Genomic DNA, 20,588 nt, shown 5'->3' on the forward strand with positions numbered 1-20,588 from the left:
AAAATAGTCATAGTATAATATGTTTTCCAAAAATCAGTCAAAAATTCTATATATAGTATGTCGCCCAAAATTTGACAAAAAAGTCATAGTATAGTATGTCATCCAAAATCAGTCAAAAAGTCATACTATAGTATGTAGTCCAAAATCAGTCAAAAAAGTCATAGTATAGTATGTCGTCCAAAATCTGTCAAAAAAGTCATACTATAGTATGTTGTCCAAAATTTGACAAAAAAGTCATAGTATAGTTTAGTACATTAGTATGTCGACACAATGACATAGGTAGGCCTATTGGCGTAATTGGTAAGTCACTGGTCTAATAAGCCAAGGATGAGTATTTTATAGCATGTCGTCCAAAGTCAGATAATTTTGGAAATTTTTAGCTTTTCCTGTGGAAAAGCACGTGTGAATCCATGTTTGTGTTTTAGACGACTCTACCTTTGGCTGGAATCTCTGGTGGTAAATCCTCCTGATGGTTCCTGTTCTTTTTCTTCCTGTATCTCCTCTCCTTCTGTGGCAGAGCAGGAGACATACTGACCACGCCGGTGACCGTCTCCCCTGAGCTGCAGTGGAAACATGAGGTTCAGTGCAGTTAAGAACATTTCTTCATGTAATTGTTTCCTCAAGAACGTCTTGATGGAATCGTTCTAAATTTGGCACAAATCTTCACTCGATTTGGTGGTCAAAAAAGGTAATTGAGGCCTAAAAAACCTTTTTTCTTTTCCCTCCACAGAATCCTTTTTGGTCTTTTGTAGATTAAATTTGATTAGATTAGTTGGTAATTGTAGTTAGAAATAGAAACAATTGTTCCCCTAAAAATCTTACCTGTTCTGTGGACTTTTGACCAGCAGGTAATTATCTGTAAAGATACAACACATTTAGACAATCACATCATTTAAAACACATCTGAAACAAGGTTTGTGTGGATGTACTGTATTTACAACCTACCAGTTTCTTAAACATCATAAATGCGATATGTAATAGGATGTCGAGTAACAAACAATGCAATCTACGCTACACTAAATAGAGCAAAATGACACTTATTGTTGTTTGTATTGTTGTTGACTGCTCTATGTACGTGTGTATGTCTTATATATGCTTATAAGTTCAATCTGCCAAGAGAATAAAGATAGGTGCATGGCTGCAATCAGGCACATGTTAATTAATGTCTTTAATTGCGTTTAATTACCATAACTCAAATTTTACAAACAAATTAAATTCACTTAAAAGACGCACACACAATGTAGTCAAGCAAATAAACTATAAATAAAAGAAATACATGATATAAAACAAAGCACAAGCTCCCCATTAATCACAAAACACAAAACCTCATTCACACACCACACATCTCTGAATGTTTCCACGTTATTCAAAGAAAGAAAGAAGATCAGAGGGGAATGATCTCAGTGCTCACCTTTTAACCTCTGCTTCCGCTGTATGTACTGACACGTCACCGTCACGGTGAACATGCACATGCAGAGGAGACCGACTGAACAGATGAGCGCTGCACACAAGTAAACATCTGAAACACAGAAACATGAGTTCACTTCACTACAGCGGCTGTGTTTCACTGCGCACACACACACACACACAGTCTGGCCCAGCTATTTATAGAAAACATAGAATAACCTTTTGGGTTGGATTTATTATTTTTTGCTTGTCTGTGATGACACAGTGCCAGACTGCTGCACACACACACACACACACACTGGAAATATGACGACTTACCTTCAAACAAGCTCCACAGGCTTTCCTTGGCCTTGGTGGTCGGCAGAACATGCACTACACGGAGAGAGAAGGAGAAACATGTAAAGTCCACAGTCATCACTGTGGCTTCCCGACCCCCTGATTACACACTACCCTCAGTTTAAATAAAGCTAAACAAGGTGGACCTACTCCCAGCCCCGATCCTGTCTCTGTCTCACCGACTGTCCAGACAAAACCTCAGTGTGAACCGTTCTGTGGACTCAGTCATCAGTGCAAACATTTGGTTTCGGAGTCATGATTCACTGTAAACTCTCACCTCACATCCACCCATAATCTGAGCCCAACCGGCCCATGCCCTTTAACCTTCACAACAAAGTGTTGTGGTGTGACAGAGACATTTCTTTTTGTCTATTTTGGTCCACACAATGTCCGAGAATGTCCCAACTCAGACGTGTCTCTTTTTTCTCTCTGTCAAAACAGTAACATGTTTCCAGGACGATTGATTTAGAGGTTAAAGTTAAAACGTGTGCATCATTTACTATCTTTGGGAATCGTAGGGTGTATTGCCTGATAATCCCATAATGATAAATCCCAGTATCTATCGAAGAACACTGTTGTCCATCATTATCCCTCCATGTTACCCTTGCCATGAGGAGTCATGTATCAGTGAAGCTTGTCTATACACAATTTTGTCTATAAATGCAAGGACCTCCTGTCTGTCTTTCCGTCTGACTCTTAATTATATATCTGTCAAACTGTTTTATTTACAGGCTTCAAACTGGCACATAACTTACTAAGGACGCTTTTCTATTTTCTATTTGTATATCACATCTTTCATACTCATTGCTTGTCGTCTCGCGGAGCTGGGACTCAAACCAGCAACCTTCCAGTTGAAATACGACTCACTCTACCACTGAGCTACCGTCGCAAAACATATATATTGTACATTATGCCCCCAAAATCCAACAGGAGCCACAGCGGGCGGCTGAAAGTAAATGCAGCCTAAATCTGTGAAGAGAATCCCAACTATGTGCAGCTAAGTTTCTCATACTCAGCAAAAAATTACGCCTCACACACTCACTCATTTCTCCGCCTCGTGTGACCACAGTCGCCTTAACACTACTGTGCTCCTGCTGAGCTGGTGTGGCAGGAAGCTCATGAGGTGACACCCATCGGGGGCATCTTGAAATACCCCAAAACCACCGGCAACTGACGACAAACAGGCTGGCTGTGGGAGAGATGGCTGCACTGTGTGTTGACTGACAGACAAGTGAGCAAGCCTGAGATAATCCAAACACACATGCAAAAGAGATCTTTGCAATAATGTTGGCTGAAGTGTTGTGAGCAATTAAGTATATGGAGTATAAATTAAAAACTGTGAAGCTTCTCATGAAGCTGTGGGATGTTTACAACTAAAACGTAATACTAAAAACGAGTGTCTGCAAGACGCTGCTTTGTGTTCATACTCCTGTGTTCAAACTAGTCATTCTCTTATAGGATTACCTTTATTAAAAAGAAATTTCACTCTGCATGGCGCCAGAAATAACAGGGCATCCTCAAACACATCATCACACAATCACAAAGCACTGCCGTTAAGTTGAGAGAGTGAAATGAAATAAGCAGCAGTGTCAGCATTTTAGATATCACCTATAATCTGTTTTGCTGCTTCCACTTGTCTCATACACATGTCAAACAACGAGAATCTGGTGTCTGTCTGTTTGGGACATACTGTAGGAATTGGTCCCCCATCTGTGAAACCACTAACCCGACACTGACCGTTTAAATCAGTCAAAGTTATAGGCACGACTCGGCATTTTTACTGTGAGTCACTTTGCAAGTTAAATTTTTACATTCCAATTCGATTTTCAGGGAATTTGGACATATGATATGAAAATGTACGTTTATGATAGATATCTTTCTCACATCATTGACCAGTTTGATAAAGGTGTATCTTAACTCTTTAACAATATGACAGCTATTGATAATGGGACAGTGATAAAATATTTGCTGAGATCACAAAAATCTGCCACGCTACCCTTTGTTTTTACACAGCGACAGCAGCAGTTTTGTTATTTGCAAAGCTTGTGTGAATGAACAATAGCTGTAGCCATTTTGTAGCTCGTGAAAATGCTAAAGTCATACAGTGCAACACAAAGATAGATGTTGAATCTACAGCATTAGCCAGAGTTTGGACTTAATTGAAGACAGACTTCCTCAAGTTGTATCGAATGGCAGACGATTTACTTTAAACCTCTAACCTCCCCTTCACAGTAAATCATTCCCAGTGTAAATCTTGATAACATTCGTGACGTTTATGTGGTGTCATGCGCCTCAGGTTGTGTGTCGCTCTGTCAGCGAGGCGGCTGTACATGTTGAAATAATCCAAAAAATTGGAAAGTGTGTGCCATAAAACTGTCTTTTATCCTCATCGACAAAAAAACCCTCTTTTTACAGCAACCTCTGAAGGGCTGAATGTGGATGTGGAAACATCCAACAGACGACTTTTTGTTTATAAGACCCACGGCGTTGCATTCAGTTGCTGACTGTGTGTCAGATTTGTGGCTCTTTTTGTGTCCCAACACACCGAACACTGTAAACATCAACACAAAGATGGAGACTGGAGTGAACAATGATCCCCTGTGTCCATCAATGCTCCATTTTACTGTGTTAAAAAAAAGACGAGACAGTGTTCTGTGTTGTTACAAAGCCAAAAATAATCAACCCATTAACATCCTGTTGTGTTTCTGCATCTGCTCTTTAAAGAATGAGCATATCTATGTTCATAGTGGGCTTCTTATTCAAATCTACTCCTTTCCTTGCTGAAAAACAACTTTTCTTGTCATGATGATGAATGACACTGAATGCACAATGTAATTTTAGCAGGAAAAATGACACCATCCACATTCACATCAATCCCCTAAAGGCTTTCCTTTATTAAGTTATGCAGCCTACACACAAGGATCTAATAAAGTTGTAATGTACTGTGACTATGCATAATGGCACTTATTGAATCATAGGCCACAACACAAGTTAGTATAGAAGATAAAAAGTAATCAGCATGCACAATCTGTGTGCGTAGAAAAAGCCTAAAAGTTCTGAACAATTTAGCAGGTTATCTTTAATCGCATGACCCTAACAACGGCCATCAATTTCAAACTCAAGTACGATGGTGAACCACAGTTTAAGAGCTATGACCAGAGAATTAGCCAGGATTGTTTCACGTTGGTCCAAAGTTCTACAATGTCTACTGGACATTATTTTCTTGGCCATGTACCACAGGCTGTTTTGTGACCAAATTATACAAGAGAACAAGATGAATCTGGCAATCCTTCTTTGAGTGTGTAGAAACAGGGCAGAGTAGAATGTGGACCATATTGGCTAATCAGTAGACGTAGCAGGACACACAGTGTTAGATGATCGTCTTAAAGTTCTGAACAAGATGAATCACCTCCTTCTTTTTGTGTTTGTAGAAAAATGTATAGTAGAATGTGGACCGTTTTCATTCTTGTTCCATGTTTGTTATCGTTCATGTTGGACAGTCCAAAGTTGGACTTTATTGTATTGGCCATGTGCCACAGGCTGGTTTGTGATCAAACAAGAACTGGTAGAGACAGAAAGTTGCCTGTTGCCTCTTTAAGACACATGTGTGGCCTCAGAATAGTGATATTTTTAATTTTTTCCTTCCGCAGTATACTGTATATCCAGAGGTCCGTGTTCCTTCTATACTTAAAGCCATGCCACATCCGTGTGCCGTGGGTCTCTTTTTTAACTCACACTCACCCACATGCATTCGAGAAATACCCAAACATTTGGTCTGTTTGTGCCAAGAGGAGGCTGTATCCACACAACCTATATCAGTTTTTCTAGCAAACCCTCTGACCTCCGTGTGTGACAGATTGTGGAAACACCTGGTCACCTGATGTTATCGAAAACTCAAGAATTCCATTAAAAACACACGCGTGTGTGTGCTTATGAAGTCATCTGCTGAGTCTCAGTCTAAAGTGGGAACCCGGAGCAATGGTCCCACTGGAGTTTTAACCCTTCAGCTGTGCAGCTGATGTTTATCATGGCTGTCAACTGTGAGCAGAAAAAATATACGTCTACCTGCTGGTCCAGCGGTCAGAAATGTAACAGCGTTCCTGTGTTGTTAGAGCTTTCTCCTGTATCTTCACAAATGTTTATACTCATAATTCAAATGGTTTACATTGTTTTAAATGGATTTGAAGGAGCGAGTGACATCATCATCAGGGTTGACCAGAAACAGCCTGCCTTTACATTTCCAATACAGGCAAGGCCAGACAAAAGATATTGTGGAGTTGGATTATGGGAAATTAGGCCCCAACTTCTCACTCACATTTTAAATTGACAGATATCTCAGCTTTGGTCTTGCATTTCTCTCCTGCATGCCTGACAACCTTGATTAGCTTTAGTTCATTTTGTAATAATTTCCATATGGATTTTGGGCCCAGCTAATCAAATACAATAATATATATATAAAAACTTATTTTCTATCCATTGCCATTCTTGTCATAATTGTAGTTCACGTACAAATACGTTACAGTGTGCTTTTTCATGACTATCGCTGAGACCACAATGGTCCGTCATGTTCTTGGATGGAAATACAGTAGCTCTCCACATCCTCAACCACAGAAGGTTAAGAGCCAGACACGAGCCCGCCGGACTGCTCGCTTTCCACTGCAGACAAACACTTGAACTTCACCTTCCTCTGCACAAATATTTCTTGTTGCAGCTCCGCTGAGTCTCTCTGGACACTTTCACTGTTCTAATTTTGGGAGGGAAACTCCTCATCAGAGCCAATGTCAACAGCCTCTCATAGGGACATTGCGTCTGCCTGAGCCCAGACTTGGCTGTGGACACCCCAAAAGTCGCAAGCCTGTAGGAACGCTTCCATGGAAAATGTGGTTAGAAATGTCTGCTGTTGTTCAAAGTCGGGTGGCACACTAACTCTAGCACTATGGTAATGAAGTTCATATTTACACTGTGATTCAATTAAGATAAAATGCTTCAAGAGTAAAATCTTCACGTCACCCGATACAGATTACTGCTACCAATAACTGATTGGGGCTCAAAGACTAATAAATTCATTGATGAATCGGCATTGGTGAAGGTGGTAGAAGGTAAAAGTAGGGAGTGAAAATGCCAATCTATGTCTGGAACAACGTCATCAATCTTGTTTTTCCCAGAAACTCAGGGTTCTGTGACATTAGTTTCACGGGATCTTCAATTAGCTAGTAGAGGGGTAACACATATTTGTGTCATTCCTTCCAAAATGTAGACATTTGCTTCAGTTGGCATTGTGAACCAAATAGCTTACGAAGAACAAAAAAGTGTTGCTTCAACCTCAACAACTGGGAGGTGCCTCTCAGATCTGTGGAGTAGGACGGTCCATGAAGATAAAAACAAGAAAGGGACCTGCCGAATCAAAATGGCTCCTCAAATGTCCACCTTCAGGACAACCATTCATGTATACCCCACTGCAACAGGACTTGTGGGTTATGGATTGGCATACAGCCACCTGAAGACCCACAAATGACCAGACTAACCCTAACCCTAACTACTACACCGCTAACACCATAGCAAGCTAAATACAGTCAGCCTGCTAGCAACAGTTGTCATGTCAGCTGGCAGCGGTAGAATTATATGCAGTTCAGTTCATCCAAATGGATAATGATAAATAAAGGGGAAGAAGAAATTTGCATGCCATGTGGTCTTGAACAGAATGCACACACTGTTGCCGCCCTGTCACTTAGCTAGCGGCTTGCTGGGAAACAGGCATAGACTACCATGGAAACTATGGTAGGTCTATGCAGGTCAGTGCTGGATTATGCTGGTTTTGTGCTGGTTTAGCTGGTGGACCTTGCTGGATCAGCATATGATGTGTTTTAATGCTGGTCCAGTCAGCAAAAAAAAAACCATCATACTGGTCTATACTAGTTTTTCTAGCAGTGTGATTATAGTAAATCTAGCTAGCTGCAGTTTCAGCTGACAAATTGATTAACAGCAGCTACAATCAAGCCATACTTTGATTCACTGGAAACATCTCAGAATTTCAGATGGTTAGTTTACGACATACACTGGGGTTAAAGACTTGCTTTAGAGGTGTAGCCAGAGTAAATTCTTAAATATGATATAATATTTCATATATAGATCAGTCTTCCAAGTGCGCCAAGTGAACCTCTCGCTCCCTTCTGCTCTTTCTCCCAAACCTCATCATCCTCCTCAGTCAAAGCTGCAGCTTATTGCCACAGAGGATCCTTTAATCCCCGGGCTTGTTCCCAACCAATGACATTTCCCCTCCGAAATCAGAAGCAGGACAGTGCTTTCGCTCAGCAAACCCACTTCAGTAACTCTTCAGACAGATGGCTTACATCATCTAAGTGTGGTCGTGAGAAAAACTGCTACTAAAAGAGCGCTGCTCTCCATCTTCTTCTGTACCTACAAATACTTTGACGTGTGTATTTTTTTGAAAAAGTTACCGAACTTCTAACAAATGGATGACACAGGAGTTTGCTAAGTCATCAGGTTGTTGTGAGATTTAACAGAGCATCTTCAGTATGAGCTTTTCAAAAATCCAGCTGGAACCACACGCAGTTGGATGAGCTCACTGCTGGGAGCTGCTCAGTAACAGTCACACTTCTCTGCTGCTCGCCATGGAATATCCCTGTAACCCAATCTGACATCTGCTACTAACTATCTGTGGTTTCACTATTATCAAAACTGCATTTGTCACGGCTTCTGTTGTGGTCGCAGAAATATTACGTGCTCCCCCGCCCTGCTGCTCTATTAGAGGTGGTGATGTCATTGTGTGAGAAACTACAGTCTTGTAGTGTTTTCTCCCAACAGTTACAGATGTTTACATCCACACTGCAGATGCAAACAAGATTTCTTTATGTTTAAAAATCTAATCTGTCTATTCTGTTTTTATTCAAAAACAAATTCATTCTGCCGTCCAACTCTATCCCAGCTTTTACCAGTTCCAAATTTTGAAAACGTGCTTTACAGGAGTTATGATTTGAAAACTTTGACACTGTGTTTCAGTCTGGACGAGCAAATATGGAGGTCTAAGAGAATGGTGATGCATTCACTTCCTGTTCGGTTCCCATTAGCCATCACTTGATAGTCATCTGCATAAAAAAGCTCCAATAACACTTACTTGGAAACAACAATAATTGCTGTAATTTTTCACAGTTGTTTATTTTGAATTGTACTTTCTGAAAGTAAGCAACTGCAGAGGAAAGTCTAAAAGGACAGCCTAAAGTAGATTCTTCCAGCATTTTTGGGACCCAATCCCAGGTTAAGTTATCTTTTAAAGTGTCAAGCAACAGTGCAAATCACCTTATTGTAGTTTCAGTGTGGACATAATATTGGAAACGACAACGTCAAGGAGGTCTTGGCCTGAACAACTTGTGTGCAGCTCAGGAGAGATAAAAACAACAAAACCAGAGTAATGTATTCAGCCCTCACCTCTGAGCTCCGTAGAAGCAGTGCAATTGGATGCTGCCTTCCACCGGTCCTGGTGCTTTTTAAACTCCTGCACTCGGCACAAGTAGAGCCCGCGGTCGCCCCCGGACACGTTCAAGATCAGCAGGTCAAAGATCTTCCCTTGCTTCACCACCGTCAGCTTCAGCTTGGGCCAGGAGAAGCTCTTGGTGTAGTTGCCGTAGAATCGGGCCTTCCTCATGTTGACGCGCGCAATCAAGAGTTCATCCTCTTGGCGGTCCGTGCCCGCCGGTAAGAAGGTCCATTTCACTACTGGTAAAGCAGCATTCCGCCGCCGCTGGGACACAACACAGGTCAGAGTGATGTTTTGACCCTCCTGGGCCACTGTGAAGGGGGACGGGGTGATGGTGACATTGATGGCCAAACACAAATCTGGAGAAGTGAGATATAGGTGAGACACATACAGACAAATGCTATTCTATATGGGTTTGATGTCTTTATAGAGACCTTTAGCCACAGAAAGTCACTATCAGTTCTACACACTTGAAGGTTAAGATAGAAAAGAAGCTCAGTACAATCTGCACCTTCACCTTTGATCCTTTACATTTGAAAACCTAACTTTTTCACCTGACATTTATCTCGGTTGTATTTGTGAGGGAAATTCACAACTCTGTCAGTCTGTAGTGTTATTAAATATTATTTATTATGACTAAAAAGGGCCAGGAAGACATGTTATTGTACAGACTGAGCTCGTTTCAAGGTTTGGCTCAGAGAGACAACTATTGTGTTCATTCTTTGTCAGAAAGAAGCCAATCAGTGCCTAGTGTAAACCAAAATATAGATAATCATGGAGACAATAAGAGCGGATTATTCCAGTGAGTTTGTGTCTTCCTGGACAGATGATTGTATGTGTCTTCTTGAGGACAAGTCTTCAGAATTGGAGGTAACTTTTTTGCTTGTATACTCACACAAGTATAGTCTGATAAATGTACTTCTTTTTCTTCTTCTTCGTCACTGTAGTACAAAACTTTAATTTAAACTTTAACTCTCCAATAGTTTAACTTATTTCTCTATTGATTTAAACTTGTTTTATCACTTGAAACTTTCAAATGAATGTTATTTATATTTGAATATCGTTTTCTTAACTGTTCATCTTTTGTTTTTAAGTTAATTGTAAATCAGTTGTGTTTAAGCTTATTTCACTTCACTGTTTTCTTATTAGTTTTTATTGATTTCTTCTTTTATTCCCTATGTCTTCAGCGATTCCTCATCTTACCTTTGACAGCATTTCCTTAGTTCTACCTCTTTCTCTTTTTCTTTGATCTGTTTCATGTGTGGCTTTGTTTTTATCTTGTGAATCACTATGAGTTCCATCAATTTGTCTGCTTGATTGATTTATTTAAGAATAAACTCTTCTTTTCTTTTTACGGAAACCAGGAAAAATGTTAGGTTATTCAACACAAGTTCACATGTATTGTCTAAAGTTTCTTTGTGTGGAATCAAAACACGAATGTAAGGAACTCCGCGTTGATGACACAGTTCAATCTGCTTCCACTTGGCCGCAGCAAACCCCTGTGAAGTCAACTTCACCCTAATGGTTTTAAGATGAGATGCATGAGCAGAAGAAGGAGCAGCTGATGCCTCTGTGACCAACTTGAACTTTCCTCTCTTTTACTCCCACACCAGCAGGAAACGACAGCAACCAGTGTGACAAATGCACAGCAGGTTTGTTTCCACAGGAGGAAGCTATACGTCTCACAGGGTGTGTTGTTGCTCAAACGCTCTTCTTTCCTCTCACGCTGACGACATACTGTATGTGGCAGCAAAAACACTGAGTGCTATGACAATATGTCACACTGTTTGCTTTTTTTCCAGGGTTGGGCAACTTCTTATTCCAAACTTTCTGTGACACACAAGCACATTTGTCCAGATTTTAACTTTTAAAAGCACTGAAATGTTGTGAATAAGATCAGAGGTGAAGCTCAAAGCTATTTCACTTTCAAACCCTTTAAAAAAAGGAAAAGTCGCCAATTCTCACTGTCCCTCTCATCTCTGTCAACATTTTTCCAACGCTGGAGAACGTGTCATTTTCCTGCCAACACGCCCTGCACACTCTCTCTCTACTCCAGATGTTTCACAGCAGCATCTTATCAAACATCTCCTCAGCCATCACTCCAACATCCTCCCCTGCTTCTCAGATGCCCTCTGCAAGGCTCCAGAAACATCTCGCCTCCAGCACCACATCCTCTCAGCGACGAAGCATGAAATAAACTGTGTTTCCTTACCTCCAAACAGTGCCCGAATCAGGAGAGCAAACACCACAGAGGAGATCTTCATTTTCCACGGCTGCAGCCTCCATAAACTCCCACTTGAATGCCTCCAAAAAGAGAAGAAGTCACAGGTTTCCTCCTCTTCTTCTCCTTTTTCCCTCCTCCAAGCTGAGGAGTGTGTAATATGAAACATTGGACTCTCTGTTTCTACTCAGAACCTCCCCTCTGCTGCTGCTCCTCCTCCCACACTGTCACACACAGTCAAAATAGATTTGGCAGACTCACGTGCACACACACATACACACACACACATACACATATACACCTATGGTTGTGTCAAGTGAGTGGGAAATGTAATTTCCTGTGCAGGATGGAGGGGAGAGTGGGTGAGGGGAGCGTGTTGTTGAGGTTGACGCCGGGCAAATCACACTTCCAGCTGTGGAGGTGAGCAGGCGCAGACCTCAGTCAGTCAGGGCTTTTATTTTGGAACACACACATGCATGCTGACACCAGGAGGGGAGTGGGGGTGGGTTGTAGTGGTGAGGGTGGTGTTAGAGTGTGTGTGGGCAATCATTTCCTGATGGCAAGAAGTGTATTTTTATGTAAGTTGCATTTAAGGTGCTCATTAACCCAGACGTTGTTAAACGGATGCAGTTGTTCATACAGTAATTAAAGAAAAAAATCGCATTAAGTCGTAAAAATGAGTCATCGTTAAGGAAACATTGAAATTGCTTCATGAATAATCCAGATTGGTTTGTTCACAGTTAGACTTCTCATTTGTGGGACACAACACTCTGTTTTCTGTTTGGTTTGGCGGTTCATTCTCATGTGTCGCTACCCCAATAACGCAGCGCAGGTTGCCAGAAAAGTTAGTTCCTAGGCGGATCATTTGCCTCCATCTCGCTCCCTATCACTGCAAGGTTATCGCCTGAAACCTTTGCGTTGGAGATGTGGAGAGATGAGAGCGGAGAGAAAGTTGGAAACAGATGTTTCTCCTTGACAGATAAGCTTCGAGCTTCAGTCAGTATTATCTGACCAACGCGCTCTAACTATCTCTCTCCTATAATATACGGTTGCCTCATCACGTGACAATTCTCTGCTGCTGCTCGGAGCAGACACACTTCTTATTTTCAATCTCCGCCTGTTGCTGACACGTTAAATGAAACCCGTTGATAAAAACAAGCATCAGTGATCCGGAGCGTTTGTTCACTTGTGTTTACATTTGAAGACTGTGAAATGATCACTCTCTCAGGTACAGAATCCAATGCTAATCAACTTTAAAATCCTATTTACTTACACACTGTTATGGCGATGTTGGGTGACAGCAGGTCTTGAATAATGTCCGCTCTGGTTTTACATATGTATGAAAAGAAGCTGGCAGCCTTGTTAGACTCAGATTTATTCAGTCTGTTAAGTTCTGTAATAAAGGTCTGGTTCTCAGCTTCTCCTGCTTTTCCCTCAACCATGACGGTGCAGACAAACCGAGTCACGTAATGTACAGTGCTCTATATTTTAAATTTGCAGTCCCCATTTTGAAAATCCTTTTTTTTGGCCTCAGGCTTTTTGAAATGCTCCTCACATGTTAAACTGCTTGTGGCCCCCTGCAGCCTCTGGTTATTGTTGCGTCGACATCTATCTCCCGTCATCTCTTGTCCCGTGTAACAGGATCCCACAGTGGAGCCTCTGTGCTGCAGCCTCTCAGCTTTACAGTTTGGGGACACTTTCCTGGCTTTTATCAAACCTTCAGAGAGCAGCAGCGTCACGGAGATCCTGGGAAACTCTTGATTTACAGATAATAGTGAAGACGGCAAAGGACCCCGAGAGTGCTTCTCGTCTGGCGTCAAGTCTGAAAAAAAGAATGAAGTCCATCCCTTAAAAGACGCATAACCTACAGCATTCAGTGGGATTAAGCAGATTAGGTCTGTAAACACAGAGCAGATGTTTTCCTGCTTATTTTCAACCAGGAATTGTGCAGCAGGAGTTTTAAAAGCTGCACGATGATCTGACTCCTGTCTATATTTAGTGGAGGAGAAAACGCCACAACAAGCTAAAAACACACACTGGATAAATCTACAGGAACTTGGCAGAGGACAGAGGATTCCTACTTAGGACGTTATAGATCACATGAAGGAGGAGGAGGAGGAATGGTGTCACAGCACTTATTTATAAGAGGGCACGACTTGTTTGCACTAAAGTGCAAGAGCAAAGGAATAATGCATCCGTTTATAGGTCAGTGCACAAACTGACAAATATTAGAAAAAAAGAGTCTTTAAAGATATAAGTATTTTCGTCAGTGTGGAAAATAATGATGAAAAATAAGTTATGCTGTGTTTTCCTTGTGTAGTTTTGACCCAAATAGACCGAAGTTCTACACAATCACCAAAGCTTTTAAATGTTATTAATAATTTGCTTATTTCAATATGTTTTTCTTTGGTTCCTTTATATTTTGTGTGTGTGTGTGTGTTTTAAATTTCCATCGAACTGTTTGTTATTGTTATAAATAAAGTTGTGATACGGTTGTTATCCAGGTTTTTAAGTTCAAATGTACATAAAAGTAAACTAAGCACAAAGAGTCAAGACTCCACGGCATTGTCTTTCTCTGAGGTGAGTGTCGCCCCCTTCTGGTCAGTATATGAAGTGTTATTTTAGTTGCTGAACAGACGGGTGCCAATAGAGCCAACACAAACATAAATAAAATACAAACATGTGTATAAAAAATAATAATAAAATCAAAGGTTAATGCAGTAAAACAGTTGCGTGTTAGGTCGCCTGGTTGACCTTTCACCCACACAAAAAACACTGTTCCAGGGGTCAAATAATCCCACTGTTATTCTGTGTGACCTATGACCTTTAACACTGCACGACAGGGGAGTCCACCGCTGCAGGGTCCTCTCATCAGCAGTGAAGGCTCAGTCAAGTCAAGTTTAGAATAATAAACACAAGTACATAATATGTGTATACAGTATATATATACTGTATATATATATTTTTTTTTTATTTACTGGTTTAATGGGCATGGACTATACATACAGTAATAAAAAATTAGAGTTGGTCAAATGGCTAATTTTCATCTGCAGTCCATGACCTGGTGTCACAACGACATTCCTGAAAAGAAAAGAGAGAATAAGCGAAATGATTCCACGAAAAATTGCAATTAATAGCTTTGACGCATAAGACAGAAACAAAACAATATGTGAGGATTTACAATATAAATAGGTACATTCGGGAAGTAGCACACATAAATCATATAACAGTGAACATTATTAGTCTTACCTCTTCTTGAATCCCTCCCAATCACTTCAGCTGTGTAAAGAAAAACATTCTGTCTGATTTTAAGACAAAAAAATGAGATATTATTAGATGAGTCGATCGTCTCACCTGACTCCCCACCTGTGCTGCTGGCGAGCGCTTGTTTCCTGATGAGGCACAGCTTGTAGATCACAAATATCACGGCTAAGACCACGCCGACCCCAGTGCCGATAAAAACATAGCGGAGGTCTGGAGAAAAAAAAACCCCCAGCAGACATTGCATTAGCAGAGAACAAACAGAGCAGAGCATCAGAGTGTTTGAGTGACACCAGCTCATGTTCCGCTCTGTCGTGGAGGAGCAGACGTTAAGATTTCACAACTTGTTTACACTCTTGTGAAAGTTCTCAGTCATGGTCTCGTGCTTCTTTCCTCATATTCAGTTCCGTGAATCCACAACATCGAGGAATGATTGGTGGGTGGTGGTGGTGGCGGCGGCGGTGGGTGTGGTCAGTGTGCCAACCATCCCACTGGTTTTGAAAACAGATTCAGAAGCAACACTTTCAAGGCCATGAATCCTCAAGCAAATTTCAAGCCGTACAACACCTTCATTCTCTTCCTGTATTGTTTCAGGAGAGTTTACTGGCAGAAGTCTAATGTGCTACCCATAAGCACGTTTGTATACGTGTATTTTCTGCCTCTCTAGGGGTCGCCACAGCTGAGCTTGGTAGAGGTTGTGCGCCAAATACCCTACCTGACGTAACCCTCCCATTTATCCGGGATTGGGACCAACACAAGGAGATGTCCATTAAGAGTGTCCAATCAATCCAATCAATGAGGATCCCTTGACCTGTTAACCCTCTGGTTACATTTTGGTAGTAGGGTTTGGATTTTCACGTTCTGAAGTAGATGGTTTACACACAAACAGAGAACAACATCCTTTCTGGATGCGAAGGCCACCGTAGTTCCCTGACGCTCATTGGAAATTGAAGGAAGAGTAACAGTGGGTAGCGGGAGAGCAAGTCATCTTAATAGTTTGATTCCCGGCTATGCTCGTGGGCAGCGTAGGATTAGGTATTCTGAACGTGTTAGAGAATGGGTGTGAATGGCAAAACTGGGTCAAACAAGAGACTGCGTCTGCAGTTGGACCTTCTCAAAGAGTCCATTGTTTGTTCAAATCTGCACTCTCGCCAGTAGGTGTCACTAATTCTTACACAGTGGACCTTTAAGGACCATCCGTCCATCCATCTTCTAGTGCTTTATCCTCCACATGACATAGCACAGAAGGCGGAGTACACCCTTGGACACGTCGCCAGTCCATTACAGGTCTTTTCTGGTCCATTTGTAGCAAATTTCTTCGTCAAGTGAGTCACATGTTTCTTCCGCTTTCCTGTCCTGATACTTATCTTGTGAACGAATGTGGCACAAGACCTTTACCCAGAATTGACTGTGGCATCAGTGAAGTATTAAAGTTTTCAACAGGAAACCGCAGTGACGAGCTGCAGCTACTGAAGTCTAATCTACCTCAGAATCAGAACGTGGTGTGCTGTCCTACCTAGTTCTTCTCCAGAATCTGCTCCATCTCCTCTCACGCTCATCAGCAGAAACTCTGCAAGCACACAATGTTAAGATTTTTCAGGTCATAAAAACACAAAGATCTCAGACAAACAGGAAGAAGATAATGCCACAGTGTTGTTCAGACATCACACAATGTGACTCAGACTCAGTACTCAGTTATAAATCCATTGGAAACTGTAAAAGATATTGATGATATTGCAATAATATGTCCAGGAAAAGTAAGAGAGATTAACGTCTGACCTCTGGCTCTTGACATTGAGAGAGTAAATATGACATGTGATGTCAGAGAACAGATATAGATTTTTTTTTTATTATTAATGCACTCTCTCCGTGTCGCGTTAAAAATAAAAGCGTGAGTGGAATCTATTTAAAGAATTATGCTTTAAATAATTTTAAAATCCCTATATGCTTGACATGTGTCAGCTGATATATGCAGAGCAAATAATCTAATAATTTTAATTCCAACATTGTCGATATCGACGTTATTTGTCTGCCAGGCACATGGATCTTGAAAAAAATCATGAATATTTAAAAATGAAGCAAAGTCTTACATGTAAATGTGGTTATATAGGCCAGATAATAAAGAAACTAATAAGAGTTTTAAAATGCAAAAAAAACACAATGCATCTTTTTTTTTAATTTTCAAAATCTGAGCGATCAGACATGAAAAAATAAACCATGAAGGTGAACATTACAGAATACTTAAAATACTAACAGAAGACTGTAGATATTGAGTCATAATCAGATCTTTGTTGTCAACCTGTGAGCCAGTGACTTCAGATTATCGTGTTTTGGTAACTTCGGTGACTTTGTGTGATTCGGCAGCTGCTTGTTAGACTAACTTTTCAAGTATCGTTATAGGAAGTCACGTTTTATGAGCTGTTGCCAAAAAACCTTTGAGCCAAGCACTTGGCTGCTGCTGCTGCTGTCCAGAGGTCAGCAGACAGTGAAGTGGACATTCTCCACTGTGTAGAGGTGAGAAATGACAAACCAACACTGAGTGGCCATCTTATATTATGCGGCAAAAGCAGTAAATGTTGATTTTATTTTGTCAGAATCATGTATTTCCACTGAACTGGAGTCTGAACACCAGAGTGACAACTGCACCAGGCTTGAATTTGAAGTCACAGGGTGATTTGTGTGCCCTCATCTTCATCATCTTCAGGCCATTTCAGCTTAATGTGTCCTGAGTGTTTGCAGATAAAGTTCACACTGACCTGAGTGCGACCTCTTACATAATGTGTCATGTCCAGTGAGCAGAGCAGGGGCAGCTGAACTGACTGACTGATACAAACACAGTGTTAGGGTTGGACGGAGTATAAATCCTTCAAAAAATCAGGCAAAATGCACAATGGATATTAATGCTGATGATATTTTTTTTCCCCTAAAATTACAGCTCATGACCTTTATTAATTTATAAACAGATACTGCAGTAAATCATTAACTCATTCATAGATTACAAAGGTAAATTCAAATTATGTAAACGCAATTATGTCATTCTACAATCAATTGGTTAATAAAATGAAAATATTAACAGTAACGGTGAAAATACATATACTAAATGGATTAATTTCATTAGTAAACATTAGGTAAGTTATGCAAAACTGTGATTTTTATCCTAAACTAAGCTAATTAATAGGATAGTCTGCCTTTGATTTTTTTTTTATTTTTAGCCATATTTTTAATCTCTCACTTTTAGATTTATAAAATTCATGTTCAGATAAATAGATTAATGTAACATTTGAGAATATTTTAGTGTAGGTCAGCAAAAACAAGTTATTTTGTTAACTTATACTTTAGCTAAACTATAGCATGGCTTTTACACTCACATAGCTAGTGTTTAATGTTTTATACACCATTTTGCACTGTTAATGTTCATGTTGAGATTAAAAAAACTTATTTACAATTAAATATTAGTCTAGGCTAGCTAAATTGAGTGATCTAATTAGCTAACATAATTAGCTTTAGGTTTGTGGTTTTCATGGTGTCATTTTGAAGTTGTTTCTGTTTTACACTACAATATTAATTTATATTAAGATGAGTAAACTAATTCAAAATTTGAGTCATAAATATTAGTTCAGGTTTGCAAAAATGAGTGATTGAAATTGGCTAACATTATTAGCTTAAATTTGGGGCTTTTGGGCATTGCTTTTGTCTCTTATAATATTGAATAAACTAATTCACAAATTAATCATTTAATGGTAAATATTAGTTTAGGTTGGCTAAATTGAGTGATCTAAACTAAGCTAATTTAGTTAAACTAATTAGGGCGTTTGGGCATCATTTTAAGGTTGTCTTTGTGTATATTAATGTTAAGATGAATACATTAATTTACAGTAATTCATGATGATTTGATATGAATTTCTGCTCTATGTGCTCAGAAACCACACACAGCACAAGCTGCATCGATCTAATTCATCACCACAGTGTACAGTGTGTCATTAATATCCCATCATCCCATCATCAACATACAGACTCATACTCACGGACGATGAGGACGGTCGGGATGATGGTGGACACACACCCAGACATCTGCGGCGCTGTCATGACTTTTCACTCTCCTGCTTCAAGTGCTCGCAAGTCTTTTTCATCAAAAGATCACATGACGAGCAGTTTCCTGCTCTGATTGAAAGATTGTGCATCTGTCTGACTTCTGTCAGTCCTTTAAGTGGCTTCAGTGCAAGATGGCATTAACATCTAAACTTTTGCACAATCAACATTGTGGCAGGTTTTAACATTGATAAATCCAAGTTGTAGTTGTACTTTGTGGTGTACCGTATGTTGATATGTTCCTAGAACATCATGCACCCTTGCAATAAGTTTCTTTGCTAAATTTCCTTGAATACTTACTATTGATGTTGACATGATATTGCCACAGGAGACATGACATTGTATATTTACGACTTCCAATAAAATATCATTGGCCAACTGAAAAGTGTGTCTGACAGCTGATGGCTCCCGTCTTGACTTCATCGCATGACAATGTTGATGACTGGTGTTGGTGTTTTGATTCATCCTGTGGTCATGTCCTCCATATAAGGAGAATAATGGCTGTCTATCCCCAAAAGGACGTCATGCTGGAGGCTACAAACCAGTATATTTAAAAATGGTCAGTTTTAGCTGTTATACATCCTTGAAATGCAAGCTCAATCAATCAGAATTCCACTGTCCTATATAATATATGTCATTAAATGTGATATTTTACATCTCCTCCTACTGTATAATGCCAAGCCCCAGCTGTCCCAGAGTTTATTAGCTGATTAGTCTGTCGGGGCTTGAAGCCCAATCTGCCCTGGCCTGTCTGTCCCACTTCTCAGTGGGTATGAGAGGACATGAGACAGTTTCACAGCCAACCAGGCAAAACACTTGTGGGTGTCAGTCATAAAGGCACAAACAAAAGTCCCATCTTAAGCCTGTCAGGCTGGACTTCATTCTTGGGTGTCTGTTGTTAGGTGTCAACTGTCCGACATGTCTACTCTTGGTTTTCAAAGCTGTTATATAAATATTTCTCTTTGTGCAAGTACATACAGGCCAAAGCCATAAAATATAGTCTTTTGTGTCTCACGCTGTGAATATTCTGGCTTACTGTCCTTGCCGTCTTTCCACATTCTCAGAAATCTGACAGCTGGTAGGAAAAGTTCCAAAGAAACGTGTGGAGCGACACTCGCAGACATCTGTGTTTCCACGTACAGCCCTCTCAGAGAAAATATGGGGACTTTTATGACTGAAAGTCAAACTGAGAAAGAGGCTTGTTTGGTGTGAGAGGGTTCAGGCCCATGTGAGGCCTTATTCTGGGAGAGGCGTGAGTGAGCGACAGTAAAAGACAAATGCTCCCACACACAGTGTCTCTGCTCACAACATGATATTCCCACACAGCTCAGCAAGTAAGTCCATCTCCCTCTCTCTAACACAAAGCAGGGACTTTTCCCCAGTAAAATAAAAGGAGGGCACTACATATCTATCATGCACAAATTGCATATACTTGGTAGAAGAATTAATGAATTTTGTGAATACTTATTGATCGTCAAAGGAGAACAATGGAGCTTGGATGAACCACTGTTTACTTTGCTTGAATGTGTCCAATGTGAAGCCCATTTTTGCACAAAAGAGCATGTGTTGCCATCTAAAGTTAGTCAGCTAACACGTGCAAGGTTAGCATGTGATTGATTATCAGGGGTGTAAGGTGCAGTCACCAGAGAGGCAGGCTGTTACTTTATGAAATACAACATGACAGGAATAGACCGTCTTAAATGTGGTACCTTCATGGTGTATGTGGACTTGTGCTGGTGTGTCAGTTTGTGTGTGTCCACACACATATGCACATTATTT

At 40.5% G+C, this 20,588-nt stretch overlaps 2 protein-coding genes across 4 annotated transcripts; both read right to left on the minus strand.

Annotated features, from left to right (window-relative positions):
* Nucleotides 1-421: 421 nt before the first annotated feature.
* Nucleotides 422-11,652, minus strand: vstm4b (V-set and transmembrane domain containing 4b). The gene is made up of 6 exons (XM_044014452.1): nucleotides 11,451-11,652; nucleotides 9,190-9,597; nucleotides 1,726-1,779; nucleotides 1,412-1,519; nucleotides 823-856; nucleotides 422-560 (listed from the first exon to the last, which is right to left on the minus strand). Exons 1-6 carry the CDS (start codon nucleotides 11,626-11,628, stop codon nucleotides 422-424), a joined length of 921 nt encoding a protein of 306 aa, XP_043870387.1. The 5' UTR covers nucleotides 11,629-11,652.
* Nucleotides 11,653-14,430: 2,778 nt separating this feature from the next.
* On the minus strand, nucleotides 14,431-19,025 carry LOC122759639 (transmembrane protein 273-like). Of its 3 annotated transcripts, none has more exons than XM_044014601.1 (5): nucleotides 18,746-19,019; nucleotides 16,237-16,290; nucleotides 14,826-14,933; nucleotides 14,709-14,738; nucleotides 14,431-14,540 (listed from the first exon to the last, which is right to left on the minus strand). In XM_044014601.1, the coding sequence occupies exons 1-5, from the start codon at nucleotides 18,804-18,806 to the stop codon at nucleotides 14,527-14,529; spliced, it is 267 nt and encodes an 88-aa protein (XP_043870536.1). In that variant the 5' UTR covers nucleotides 18,807-19,019; the 3' UTR covers nucleotides 14,431-14,526. The 3 variants fall into 3 exon arrangements, with proteins under 3 accessions (XP_043870536.1, XP_043870535.1, XP_043870537.1); XM_044014600.1 differs by having other exon boundaries at nucleotides 14,814-14,933; XM_044014602.1 differs by lacking the exon at nucleotides 14,431-14,540 and having other exon boundaries at nucleotides 14,709-14,757; nucleotides 14,814-14,933; nucleotides 18,746-19,025.
* Nucleotides 19,026-20,588: the final 1,563 nt, after the last annotated feature.

Source organism: Solea senegalensis, linkage group LG18 (genome assembly GCF_019176455.1).
Source record: "Solea senegalensis isolate Sse05_10M linkage group LG18, IFAPA_SoseM_1, whole genome shotgun sequence".
Lineage (NCBI taxonomy): Eukaryota > Metazoa > Chordata > Actinopteri > Pleuronectiformes > Soleidae > Solea > Solea senegalensis.